This window comes from Sander vitreus, chromosome 6 (assembly GCF_031162955.1).
Source record: "Sander vitreus isolate 19-12246 chromosome 6, sanVit1, whole genome shotgun sequence".
NCBI lineage: Eukaryota > Metazoa > Chordata > Actinopteri > Perciformes > Percidae > Sander > Sander vitreus.
The window spans coordinates 26240614-26255153 of record NC_135860.1 but is presented as its reverse complement, the minus strand read 5'-3'; the positions used below and the strand labels follow the sequence as shown (position 1 = coordinate 26255153).

The 14540-nt window shown below is 39.4% G+C and overlaps 1 protein-coding gene across 2 annotated transcripts in view; it reads right to left on the bottom strand.

Moving 5' to 3' along the window:
- grik2 (glutamate receptor, ionotropic, kainate 2) overlaps nucleotides 1-14540 on the bottom strand; it is a 283934-nt gene that overhangs the window by 36374 nt on the left and 233020 nt on the right. For both annotated transcript variants that reach the window (XM_078251928.1, XM_078251929.1), the window contains exon 14: nucleotides 10501-10726. In XM_078251928.1, coding sequence (XP_078108054.1) covers nucleotides 10501-10726 — 226 coding nt within the window. The remainder of the gene's footprint in view (nucleotides 1-10500; nucleotides 10727-14540) is intronic.

The following is a 14540-nucleotide window of genomic DNA, read 5'->3' as shown; positions in this document are numbered from 1 at the left end:
GAATATGATAAATCTGACAACCTTAAAGCGCCTTGAAGTGAAATAAAAGGGCTAACACTGGATATTAAAGGTGCAGTAGGTAAGCCTTATAAAACTAACGTTCGCCCATATTTGCTAAAACTGACCCTATGTTCCAGTAGAACTACATGAAGCAAGCTAACTGCGTGTCAATCACAGCTCATGCACACACATTCTCCCTTGTGGGGGGAGGGGCTTAGGAGACCGTTTTGGGCTTTAGCAGAAAGGGGGGAGGGACTAAGAAGTTGTCAATGTTCAAATTTTTTGGCTAAGTCCTGGATCTTCACAATCCTACCTACGGCACCTTTAAGTGTAAATTGCATAAATAGCAGACAATCATGGATGAAAATAGTTTCAATGAAACCTTGATCCACCACACCTACACACTACTCCACTTTTAAAGGACCAATATAGTAATATTCTATATTTTATTACTGTCAAATAATTCTATGAAAATATCCAGACCAACAATGCACTGATTCTACTACTGTGTGTATCCAAAGCCTGATCTTATTCCTCTGTGCCATAGAGGTCCATTGTCCAAAAATAAGCCACACTGTAGTACTGGGTGACATGTTCCTTCATTATTCCATGAACACACACACTGTAGATTATTTTGACTCATACAGTGTCCTGTTGTTGGAAAATACTCACTAGAGCACTAAATGTGTATTAATCTGCTGCTGAAAATCCCAGTAGGAACCAATGGGCTTGGACCTGAAGCTGGGCGATAAATCAATTTCATGAATTCATTCGAATGTATGGTTTAGGACAGTGTTTAAAAAGGAAAATCCATTTGGGTAATTACGGTACGGAACCCCCTGAGCACCCGTAGTTCATAGTAACGTACTGTAGTGTTGGTGTTTTTCCCCTGGGGCAGAGATCTGACACCCGCCCGCCCCCCCTGCTGTCATCCCCAGCTTTTTAAAGCTTTGTGCAAGGCCGATGCGGCACAGAGGTCTGAGGGGAGCTAACTAGCAGATTGCTGGCTAGTTAGCTTGCTTGCTAATTTGGCCAGGCTTCTATGGTACACTGATTAACGTTACATTTTAATCTGGCGATAGCAATGTGCTTTCCTGCTCTGTGACAGGAGTGTGTGGATTAAAATGTACTCATTTAGGCTGGCTAATTAGCTAGCTAGCTCATGCCTGCATGTCGGAAAGCTGTGTCATCAGCATAGCTAGCTACATAGTTACTGACGCCTACAATGTTACCATGGCAACCCATTCACATAGGTTAGTGATGTCCGCTCTGGACACAAATCCGATTTGATCACTTGCAAATAACAGTGCAGACTGATTGATCTTTGTGTGTTTGCTTTGGTTAACCATTTTTATGGTTAAAATTTAAATAAAACTTATTTGAACAATTCCTTTGTCTTTTGTAGTTAGTTTTTTAAGGGGGAATAAATTGATTAAATTGGGTGTGGTGGTAAAAAAATTTGAGATTTTATTTTTAGGCCATATCGCTAAGCACCAACTTGGAGCTGAGAGCCACAGACAGCGTAGGGAAGTTAATAAGTATTGAGAGACGCACTAACATATTGTATATTTTTGGTTTTGGTCTTTTTGTGGGAACAATTTAGAATAACTTAAGCCTTATCCTTTAAATGGTTGGAGGAACATTAATAAGGGATACGTAACTGTACAAAGTTCTGACTCAAGCCTGAAAAACATCCACTGAGAATCAACTGAACCCACATTTACCTACATTTTTAACAATCAGAAGCTAAGACCAATGACAGCCCACTGAGTGATGCCTTCATTCAGGCCAGTGTGGGAGAGGTTCATGTCATCTGTTGTACAGCCTGTTTACAATATGAAATGATTTGTATAAACTGCAATCAAACATCTGGAAATAAGTAAATACAGTACATGTGCAAATATATGGAGCTAAATCAGGGCCAAATGTATTGTTAATTTGAAAAAAAATATATAGTTGAAAAACTAAAGCTTGAAATTGAAAATTTAAGTTTTGGTCTAAAACTTGAAAAATAAAACCATGTTTTCAAACTAAATAAAAGTGTACCAATTCTTTCAGTTTGAATAAAATTTAGATTAAATTCTGGAATTATTTTGAATGAATTATAAATTTTCATTTTTCACTTTTATATTTGTTTTCAGTTCCACATTTCATGTTTTCAGATTCAAAACTTTTTTTTTTTTTTACGCCTTCAAATCTTTTTTACAGTTTCAGATCAGTTTTTTTCAGTTTCAGACTTTTGGCCCCGATTTTGCGTAGGGGGCGTGGCTTCAACTCAGAGGGGCGTGGAATTATGAGTGACAGCCTAACAAAGAAGGCAGAAGACTCTCCTCAGTCATGTTGCCTTCAGGAAATTGTGTTACTGCAAGAACTATGACTGAATGCTTTCTATCCACCATATACATGTGATTTTTACTAAACAAACTGATGCCAGTGACAAAGTTCCTTTTAAAAAACTGTTTTGGACAACACGTGGTACCAATTACACTATAAGAGCAATAAACTGTGCCATATTGTGCAGTTCAGCAGGAACAATGACTTCTCCCACTTCCACGTACGACTTTGATTGTATGCACCACAGTATTCACTCGGCAGTCAGCATGGCGTCCGCTCCGCCAAGGCAACCCTGGCGCCAGCGCATAAGTAAGACACGTGAAAGATATTAGCATTTTTTAATAGATACTCTGGGACATTATCCCCACAGTGGCATTTTTTTTTTTTTTGCAGCCACTGTCGAGTTATGGTCATTCTGACAAACAGAGGTTAACAAAGACACTACACGTTAAAGTCAAAAAAACTTCAGCTGGACGCTGAAATTAGTGTAAAAACACCAGCTAGTGTGAAGCTAACATTAGTTAATGCTAACTTTAGTGCTAGCGATGCTTCATTTCCAGCTTTGTCCAGTTGTCCACCTATTTTCCCTTTATGTGTTAATGACAAAAGAAATGCCACTGCAGGGATAATGTCCCAAAGTAACTATTCAAAAATGCTAATATCTTTCACATGTCTTACTTGTGCGCTGGCGCCAGGGTTGCCTTGGCGGAGCGGACGCCATGCTGACTGCCGAGTGAATACTGTGGTGCATACATTCAAAGTCGTACGTGGAAGTGGGAGAAGTCATTGTTCCTGCTGAACTGCACAATCTGGCACAGTTTATTGTTCTTATAGTGTATTTGGTACCACGTGTTGTTTTTAAAAGGAACTTGTCACTGGCATCAGTTTGTTTAGTAAAAATCACATGTACAGTACGTGGTGGATAGAAAGCATTCAGTCATAGTTCTTGCAGTAACACAATTTCCTGAAGGCAACATGACTGAGGAGAGTCTTCTGCCTTCTTTGTTAGGCTGTCAAAGTCTGTCTTTGAAAACAAGATTTGAATGCGTAAAAAAATCTGAATCTGAAAACATGAAAAGTGGAACTGAAAACAAATATAAAAGTGAAAAATGACAATTAATAATTTATTCAAAATAATTCCAGAATTTAATCTAAATTCTATTCAAACTGAAAGAAAAAATGGTACACTTATTTTTAGTTTGAATACATGGTTTTATTTTTCAAGTTTTAGACCAGAACTTACATTTTCAATTTCAAGCTTTAGTTTTTCAACTACATATATTTTTTTCAAATTAACAAACTTTTGGCCCTGATTTAGCTCCATACAAAGACATTTTCACTGCAGTTGCTACAGACTGTATCAGAATGCTATCAGCAATTCTGTATCAAATCAATACTATAAATTGGCAACAAGAGTATTAGTTTAACTTTAGCTTCATCTTCTATGGCTTATGGTATGTTTCAAATATTTTCTACGTAGGTATTAAGTAAACCAGAAGCATCCTTTAAAATAATAGGACACGTCTTTTAACAAGCCAAGCATAAACACTGTAGGAACTATTTTACAATCCCCTCTCTGTGAATAAGTATTATTAGGAGCAGCCTTTTGCATCAGGTCATTATGTGAAGTTATAATTCTGCGGGTACTTAACCAGAATTTTTCTTCTCACTGCATGTATAACAGGATTATGACTATCTGCTGCTGAGCCCCGTAATCAAATGTTGCACCTCCAAACACACAAATTGTAATGTTCCACCCTCCTTATTCATCCCTATATTTATGTAACGCCGTTCTGCCTGCTGGAGATAGCCCAAAGGATTTTCCCTGCTAAGTATTCCTACACATGGGTTACCCTCAGGGATGTTTTGCAGCGTGAACGCACCAGAATACAGTTTACACAGCTTTTAACGAGACTAACAGTAAAAAGAACACTATTTTTATATAATTTTTATTAATGCCTTTGCCAGGGTCCAATTATTCCGGCAAAGTTACAAAATGATTTACGGCAGGAAGACTGGTTCTACAGTCACACATTCTGAAGGGTCACAGATTTTGGCGTAACACCGGAAAAGCCTGTGAGTATCCAGCCAGGTAAAGATAGCAGGAGATTTCTTTATATAGGCCTGATTGTTTTTTAATTTTATCTTAGATGTTATCTGTTGTAGTTAACAAACTTAAGGCTTCTGAACCAAACACTACCCAATCGGAAATGTTTCAGCAGTAATGCGACCCGAAATTGGGGAGAATTTAATAAGATAACATCTATTACTGCCGTTAGCATGTAGCTACTATAGTTAGCAGTGGACACTAATAGAATATAGCAGCACTTTCTACAGTCAAAAATCGCAGATAAAGGCTTAACCAAATACGACATTAATAGAAAATGTGTCAGGAGTAATGTGACCCGGAATTGGGGAGAATTTAACAACACTGGCAGCCAAGATGACATATTTTACTTCCGTTAGCATGTAGCTACAGAGTTAACACTGCAGTAGCTTAAAGTGCCCATATTATGAAAAAATCACTTTTTCTGGGATTTGGGGTGTTATTTTGTGTCTCTGCTGTTTCGACACGCATACAAACTTAGAAAAAACAACAACATCCATGCTGTTTTGAGTGAGATACGGGTTTCTGAATGTGTCCTGCCTTCAGTCTCCGGGTGAGCTGTTCAAAATCTGCAGGGTTTTCTACGTCACTAGCCAAAACCAGGGGGCTAAACCGTGCTAGCGCTAGCATGATAGCGGTTAGCCCCCTCGTTCTCAATGGCAAAACACTGCTACAACACACACGAGTTCACCATAATCTACAAAAGAACTACTTACATGTCCCTGTTCTGCAGGTATTCCACGCAAAGTGCGCCCTCGTTTAGAAGAAGTCTCCCGGCTAATCCTGCCTTGTACTGACTGAAGTTAGAGAAACAGCTAGCTAGCTGATGTGATCCTTACCTAGCTACTGCGCATGTGCAAATCCCAACAAAGATGGTACAGAAGTAGGATGTCTCACTCTGTCGCTAAAACAGAGAGCTCGACACACAGGGTGAAAAGAGGAGCTGCAGCAATGTGCAGTACAACAAAAATATGGTGTTTTTTGAAAATTAAACCACATAAACCTATTCTGGTACAACCTCAAAATACAATTATGAACCTGAAAATGAGCATAATAATAATGGGCACTTTAAAAAAAAAAAAAAAAACACTCCAGTCCTGCCTACATGGAGCAGATGACCAATCATAGAAGGCCGGAGTAGGCCGGCTCAGAGTTGCGTAACGCTTAGCCGAGAGTACAAACTGTTGAAACCATAGCGTTCAGAACAGTTGGAAATCTGAACGCTTTAGCTCACAGGGATTTCTCTAAAGTACGTTAACCTCATTATTTGGCGTCGTTTAACATGAAAATCTAAAACTATAACATTGTAGATATGACAGAAAAACGGAAACGCATAATATGTCAACTTTAAATTAGGAAAAATATTGTTTTTGTCAAGGATCCACATTGCTTCACTTTGCAAGTTTGGCTCAAACTCATCACAACACCAGACGCTGCCGGCACCGCACTAGGCAATAAGGAAATACTCTGGATTTTAGCCAAGAACCACCATATTATCATAAGCATGGGGACTTTAAAGAGATACTGTTGTGAATTGAGCTCCAAACAAGTTTGGGCTGAAGTTTTTGTATAATAGCTTGCAGGCGCTGGTAAGATTTCTTTTCAACATGTAAATATCAACACTAGTGCTGTCAAACGATTAACGATTAAAATATTTAATCGCATTAATGTCATAGTTAACTATCAATTAATCACACATTTTTATCTATTCTAAATGTCCCTTGATTTCTTTTTGTCCCATTATTTTTTCTCATTTTAATGCTCAACATGGAAAAGTGGATCTGCTTGCTTTGTGCAAATGTGCTTGTCTAAAGTCATCCATTGTCGCCTGGCTTTGATTCACATCAGCTGTGTGCTTGGCCATCAAGTGGTATTTCAGACTGGACGTGCTGCGATGATAGCTCAGTTCACAACGACAAAACACACAGATCACTTTGGTCTTGTCAATGGAACCATTTGGCAACTTTTTAAAAGTAAACTTTCCATTCAGAATCTTATTGGCATCCATTTCGGCGTCTCGTCTTGCATTAACTCCGTTAATAACGCGTTTAACTGACAGCACTAATCAACACTGATGTTATCTGGTGCCATTACCACTGTACTAGTATTACTGAAGACATTTCCTTTACAGTGCTAAATCTGTTCCATCACAGCAGATCCGCTGGTCCCTCTCACCCTGGACACAAACTGTTTGAACCTTTCCCCCAGAAAGGCCAAAACCTCACGCCATAAAAAGTTTCTTCTCCTCTGCAGTCAGCCTCACCAACAAGGACCCCGGACCCCCACTGTCATTGAACCCCCCCCACCATCCTGGACTATACATCTGCCCATTGCACATAATATACTCCTTTGCATTCTGCACTAAACCCATTCAGCCTTCTTTCTCTTACACTAAACAGCTATTTTGTATATATTTGTGTCTGTTTCTGGATTCATTGTTTATTTCCTATTTAATGTTGAATATATTTGTTTGTGTATGTATGCACCAATTACCAAGGAAAATTCCACGTAGGGTGGCAATTAACTTCTTTCGATACTCCTTTCTGGTTACATTTTATAACCCTATGTGCACATTATACACGCTTTTGATTAATTATTCTACACAGTTTCTTCTGCATTGTGTTGGAGACTGACACATTGAAAACAGTTCACACAGCTCCACAATAAATCACTTGTAAATTCTTGCTCCACTTATCATCTTATAAACTCCCTCAGGACCATCCATTCCTGCCCAGTCTATCACCCGGTGTCTCCATCCTAAACACCAGGTAACCGGCTGCATGTGACATCTTTTTTTTTTAACGAGGCTGGCCTAGAGCTCCACATTTTTAATTACCATAGCCTACAGGAATGTGTGGCTGTGATGAACAATGTTGCGGCTGTAAGCCGACCCAAAAAAAAGCCGCGAGGGACTAAACACTGAGAGAAACACTATGACGCGCTGAAGATCCAATTTCAATCATGTACTCCTTTACACGTAAAATACAACTGGTACAGCAGTTGCCAAATGCAAAATGACTTTGTGATGCGCATAAGTGTGGTCAACAGAAAGTGTTCACTCCCAGGCTCACCCCATCTCTGTCAAAGGCCAAAAACCAGATGAACAGGGGAAGCAAACAAACATATATCACTTCCGCCCAAACCCCGGTGAACATGCCCACCACCTACAATATCAGTGCATAATATAATAATCAATGAATAACATAAATGAGACCACAAATATTAGGGCTGGGTACAGAATTCGATTGGCTATTGCCAAAGCCTCTAATGCACCCACCTATAATAATAATGCCTTCTTTCTGATCCCACCCTGTGCCCAAGTGTGCCACAGGTGCGCCAAGGAAGCCTGACCACGAAATGATCAAAATTGCGTTTGGCACGCTTCCGGCCCACTTGGAATGGCACACCTGACAGATGCTGCGCCACTGGTTAAGGAGGGGAACAAAAGCTCTGTTTTTCTTGTAAATTTGTAAGCTTTTTCTTGGCAATGTGCCACTTTAATATCAGACAATTCTGATATGTTTGCTTTCTCATAAATTTCCGACTTTAATCTCGGAATATGAATTGAAACCATAACTCCCAATCTTCTTGCCATGATTTGGAAACTAAATCCAACTGAAGACAGACATTTAGAACATTAAGCTCTGACCTCAAGACCTTTACCTTTCACTGCTATGTCAGAGTACAACCGTTTCCTACACGCTTCCATCACAAGATCCTAAAACATCATTAACTTTTGGTAGAACAGGCTCATTGGTCACACTTTGTAATTTTAGAATAGATCCAAACTATTTCCAAGAAGTTCCATCAAAGGACTGTGAAATTTCTTATTGATCATAGTGAAAAAGAGAGTGTTCAATTGCTACATTTCCATGGAATTGCTAGCGTTACCTAGACAGCCTTTCAGCCAGCTGAACATGCAAAAATGTGAAGATATATGTTAAAATAAAAGTTTGGCTATAAATATATATCAATAAATACATTAATTAATGGTTTAGTGGGTTGAAATTGAACTTTTCTTTCAAGGAAAATTCCATTTCCCCTTTAATTAGTACTAAATTAGGTAGTTCTTTGCAGTAAACATTTAGGAAATTATTTAGAATTGATTGACCCATAACATAAAGTGTCATAAAACCAGATTACCAAATGTGTCTAATTTTGCATTCAGTGCTTTAATGCTTTTAAGCTTGAAACACATGCAAGTACATTAAAAACACATGACTACACATGACTTATGCATGGACTCATGAGATTGTTCAGACTCAGCGCACCAAAAGGCAGTGACACAGCAAAACAGTGGTTGAACTTGGCTCCCATGACAGCTGCAAAGGGCCAAAAGGAAAAACAATTTAAAGAAAAGACAGCTTCATCCTGTTGTTGCCTGCTACAGCGCCACTAATTGCAACGCAATTACTTTGAGTAACCGGTAGTTTTTGAATACATATGTACAGGGTGCGATTTGAATGGGGGGGGGGGGGGGTGGAATTTCCCCCTTTCTGGTCTACATATCCCTGCCTCTGCTGAATTATTTGTATCCCTGTTGTGGACAAAATGTATCCCCCCCAAAAAAAGGGATCAATGCTGCTTTACCAATAAACCATTATATGACATATATATATGATACGTTTAGGCACCGAAATGACTACGGTTAGGAAAAAGATGGTGGTTTGGATTAAACACTCCAGAGGAACGAACAAGTAGGCTATTTTGTTTTCGCCGCAAAGTGAACTCTGCTCTCCTGCTTGTAAGCGCTGTGTTTTATGGTGACGCCACGTTGTGCTATTTCATGTTGAGATTATTTCCCATTGAATATTGAAGTTCATAAATAAGTGTTTTGGCATGACTGGCTGAGTGGACACTATATCCGTCATATTGGAAGGAGGATTTCATTCTTGCATGTTTTGTTTTTTTGTGCATGATTAAAAAACCCTGCACATGTAAGATATTTTACAGGTATAAGAGTTTATGCTTTGCCTCAGCAAAACATGGTGTGTTATAATTAGGGCTGTCAGCGATTAAGGGCCGACGCGACGCAATCAATTTTTTTTAATCGCATGCCTGCATTTATTAATTTATTTTACACTTCACTCGGCTTTGCGTTATGCCCGGTCATACCTAACAGGCTACTATTTTGACCCTTTGCAGCACCGTTACTTATCATCAAGCTGCCACTTCCTCCTAACACATCCTGCTGCTGCAGGCTGCAGATGATGGAGAAAGACAGCAGCAATAACTCTGAATGGAGCTTTTTATTTTCCTAAACTCCCGGACGGCTCGTAGACAAGTCGAAAGCCATATGCACGTTGTGTAAAGCCGAATTAAAATATCACCGAAGCACGTCAAGCTTGAGATACCACCTATGGAGCTAAGCATATAGTTCAGTTATGCTAACGCTAGCATGCTACTTGCCGACCTGTGGATGAAACCAAATCCCCAAAAATGACTACAGCTCTTGCGAAACAGGTAGCAACTAACTGCAGACCTGTCAGCATTGTAGAGGACTTAAAGACGTACTACGGTTGACCTGTCTCTTTGCCGTCGAGGGGGACAGTAGTTTCACCATACACAGCCTGTATGACACGGAGAAAGCAGCCACAGTGGAACTGCTGCAAGGTGCTGCAAACGCTGTGTCATTAACCGGTGATCACTGGACGTCAGTGAGTAATCAACATTATTTAGGAGTTACTAAACACTATATTGACTCTGGTAAGGATAGGGATTTTTAGTTTTTTAGTTAGGTACTTGGAGGAATTGTACAATAATGACAGATTGACACATTTTTCTTTTGTTTACAGTATAAATAATTACAAATCTTAAAATCAAGTTCATAAAGTAACTTTCTTTGCATTCATTTGATTCCCAATCAAGATACACTGGTAATAATTGCTTTTGAGTGTTAATATGTACTTACAAACTGTTCTGAAATGCAAAATAATAGAATTTTAATCATGTGATAAAATATGCGATTAATCACAATTAACTATAAAACTTCAGCGATTAATCACGATTAAAAAAAATTAAGCGTTTGACAGCCCTAGTTATAACTGTAGCATACATACCCATTGGCGTGCCAACCCCGTAGGCTTTAGAGTCAATGAGGCCTCCAATCTGGGTGAGGTTGCAGTTGCGCTGGGTGACAAACTCGATGGTGGTGGACTCCATGAGGAATGCGTAGTCCGAGGTGAGCACACGGTGAATGCCTTCTTCGATGTTCTTTACCATCACTGAGTGCTTCCGACTGCTCATGAACTCCCACATCTTATCATACGTGGAGATCTTGGTTTTCTGTGAGGAGACACAGAATGGCAATGTGAGTAAGAAAAGATATCCTGACTTAGACACAAGGAACATTGTCACGTCTTTATTGTAAAAGCCACACTGTGATGAATTTGAAGTTCTAGGTTGGAGGTTAATGAAGAATTATTGTCTCTGCAGTTATAATGTTCTGAGCCACTAAAAGAAACAACGAAAGGCAGAGCAATCAAATCCCTCATTATATATAGTATTTAAATAGTACCAACGTATACAGCTCTATCAAGGACTGCAGAACTATTTGTATTTCATTATTCTCCAAATTACATTATGCCTGAGGAAAAGCATGTTAAATAGCAGCATTAGATTTTTTTTTTCATGATTAACAATTTTTATTTTACTTCAACTCAACATGTAGTGTGATGTTGTATGACCGTACATCTCTGCTGTCTGTGCTGCTGGTATCACCTATAGTTAGGATCAGCAGCAGCGTTGTCCGTAGCAGTGTGCCTCACTTTCTACACCTGTAATCACGGAGAAAAATCCAAGAGCACATTACTCTCTAGGGGAGCAGATTTGAAGGCATTTTTGAAGCCATTTTAAACCTAATTAAGTCACATCTTCAAGGTCCTGCCCGCCATTATTGTGTGTAATGACTTTTTGTGGCTGGTCGATATTTTAGATCAACTGGGTGATTTGCGGAGTGCCTATCAGAATCTTTTCGGAGTCACCCTTGACAAATCAGGCGATTGAGCATGCAAGCTTCAGACTGCTGATAAGGCGAGAGTGGTGGCTATGAATACACGGGGAGTCGGATAACCACCTACACTCCAAGTCAGGCAGAGAGCCGTGGAGGGCTTCCCAGAGCCTTCACATGGGGATCCAGAGCTGATTGCACTTAAACCATATGAGAGATCTTGGAAAATGCAACATGTACACCAGTGAATAGCTGTCAAATTGAAATAGTAAACAAATCCAAATTAATCCAACCGTAGCATTGCAGAATGTGTAATATCCTTTTTGTTTAGTCAAATTGAATCAGAATATTCTAAATCCTGCAATAACTAAAAGAAATACCAGGTCAAAAAAAAAAAGCTCTCTGCTGTCTGATCCTCTCAAATCATCACCTGCCTGATAAAGTTTCCTTGGACCTGCCTCTGTTGGAGAATGCTGTCCTCTATTTTTCAGTTTCCCATATCTGTAAAATCTGCTGGTTAATCCTGTAATCAAATCGAAGTGGCTATAGATTAGCAATGCTTCACATTCTGTAGATTTTAGTCACACATTTTGTTCTGTAAATCACAAAGATCGTTCACACGAGCTGAAATGTTAGGCAGCGGTGAGTCATGCGGGGTGATTGGGAGGAAAGAGCCAGCTGAAACCACAATCAGCCGTAGTTAGATCAACATGGCGAGTGAGTAATCCGCTCTATTACTGCTTGAGTGAATATTTACACTGTGTATTAACTGGTTTATGTCATGTAATTGCATACATTAAGACATATTTAAGATTGAAAGGGATATGGCATCTGATAATTGTATCTGTAAGTATATGAGCTTTCAATGCAAAGTTTGTCAATTGAATGTGGGTTTGTGAAGGCAAAAATATTCAACATTTAATAGTACTCAATATGACAATGTTTACACCAGAACATGATCAAAGTCTCCTAATAAATCCCTTCATATATAGTCTCGCTTTGCCAGACCGTCCTCCACAGTGCTGCAGAGGAGGGTCTGGCTAGTCCACACAACATTCCAGGATGGGAGAAAAAATGTGCTCTGGTTTGTTGGCATTTCTTTAAACCAATCACAATCGTCATGGGCAGTGCTAAGCACCAGGCAGAGCCACAGTGCCTCTGCAAAATAACCTCAGGAAGGAACTTGTTTTGGTGGAACATGTGTACATTCAAAGGTAGTTTTAGTCGTGCAACAGAAAACTCAGATTGGACAGATAGTCTACCCAGCTGTCTGGATTTACCCTGCAGAGATCTGAAGAAAGCTGTTGTCAGCTGTTTTTATCAGTCTATTAGTGATGTCCAAATGAAGCTTCATATAGGTTCATAAATCTTTTTTTTTATTGTCTGAGCCGACTAGATGGCGTTTTTGATTTAAAGACAATGGCTCAAGGAATGGCAATTCAGTGTGTTATCAACCCTTTTTGAACAGAAAGCACCATCAAGTGGGCTCGGAAAATAAAGAAAATGGTTTAAGAAGCTTCATTTGCCCATCACTACTATCTATCATCTCACTATCATTTTGGTCAGTTGGCAATTTGTTAGTTTTTAACAGTGGGGGATTTTTACTTCATCCACTACTAGTGAACCACCCTATAAATGACTCAGTAAAATAATAACTTTAATGGGCCTCCTGCTGACCTTAGCCAGGCCAAAAGCTGTTGGCGTTTTTGCTGTATTGTAAGACTGTTACTTACTACACTTATTATACTTAATACTATTATAATTAACTTAGTATTTTATTGTTAAGTTCTAGTGATTAAATTGGTTGCATTGAGATTCTTTTATGACACCTATTGGCGTGTATTTACTGAAGTTGAGTAATACAGATGCAGGTGGCATTCAATGGTTGAAACTGGCTTCAGTTTGCTTCCGTATAAAGAGCTGTGTGGCCATGATTATGACTCTGTTTAGTATTTACTATTGACCTTTAATGTACATTTTACATATGAACAATAAACTTTAGGCATGCAGTGTATATTTTATATATGTAATTTGTATATAATTTGAGACACTCACACAAGGGTGCACAGTATAGCATTGTTCACACAAGTTAAAGTGCTGGGTATACAGTATCTGTGTATTCATCAATATAATAATATAATATAGCATAATGAAACTCTACTGCCACTGTCTCTGCAACGTTAGCTAATGTCCGCTAGCACACAGGCTAACTATAGCCAGTTAGCTTTGTGTATAACGTAATAAAAACCCACCCATCTCGTAGGAGCGAAGCTTAATATTTCATTCAATAAAATGTTTGTACAAAAGGAGCACTAACGCCACATGGCTTATGTTGACAACGTGGACGCAGATATAAGAAACTCGTAATAGTTACCTAGCAGGCTAGGCTAACGCTGTTGCGCTAACGTTAGCAAAACATCGGCGTAGCTTTAGCTAGCAGTCTAAACTCGAGTCCGGACCTTTAACTGTCTATGGTCCGGACTCGAGTACTACAGCCCTCACTTAGCTGAACAACTGAACAAGCTGAAACTTTTCAGATTCATCCAATGGGAGCCTGACTCTTGCATATGACCCCAATCTGCCCTTCTTATGGCTTGAAGCGTATTTGGCAAAAGCATGCTTCCCCCTAGGTATGTTTAACATCAGGCACCCATCACTGGCTCTGTTTGTACAATTAACCACACAACAACTCCTTGGCATTTTGACTTACGCTGTGCTGCTACTACTACTAGCTACACAAAGCACGAAACACGTCTTCTTTCTGCTCCCCGGTTGCGTGCGCAAGCAGTGATGACGTTGCCGAGAAATCCATGTATACATTTCTAAAATCTATCTATTGTCTGCCTTGGTTAGTTGTGTAAATAACATTCATTGATCTTCAGTGAGGTTAAAGCTATAGTGCATAGTTTCAGTCTCCCCCATGAGGAATTCTAAGTAATGACAACAAAACTGTCAGCACGTCCACATGATACAAGCCTTACGTGACTGCGCGCCGCCCCCACCCCTCTTCCACACAATTGCTTGTAACCAAGAAGGACACGGAGGATTACAAAACATGATGGACTCTTCAGAAGAGGTCATTATCTTCACTTGAGTTTCTGTGCAGGAAAGTCGCCGGACGACACAATCTTCTGAACATAGACATATTGA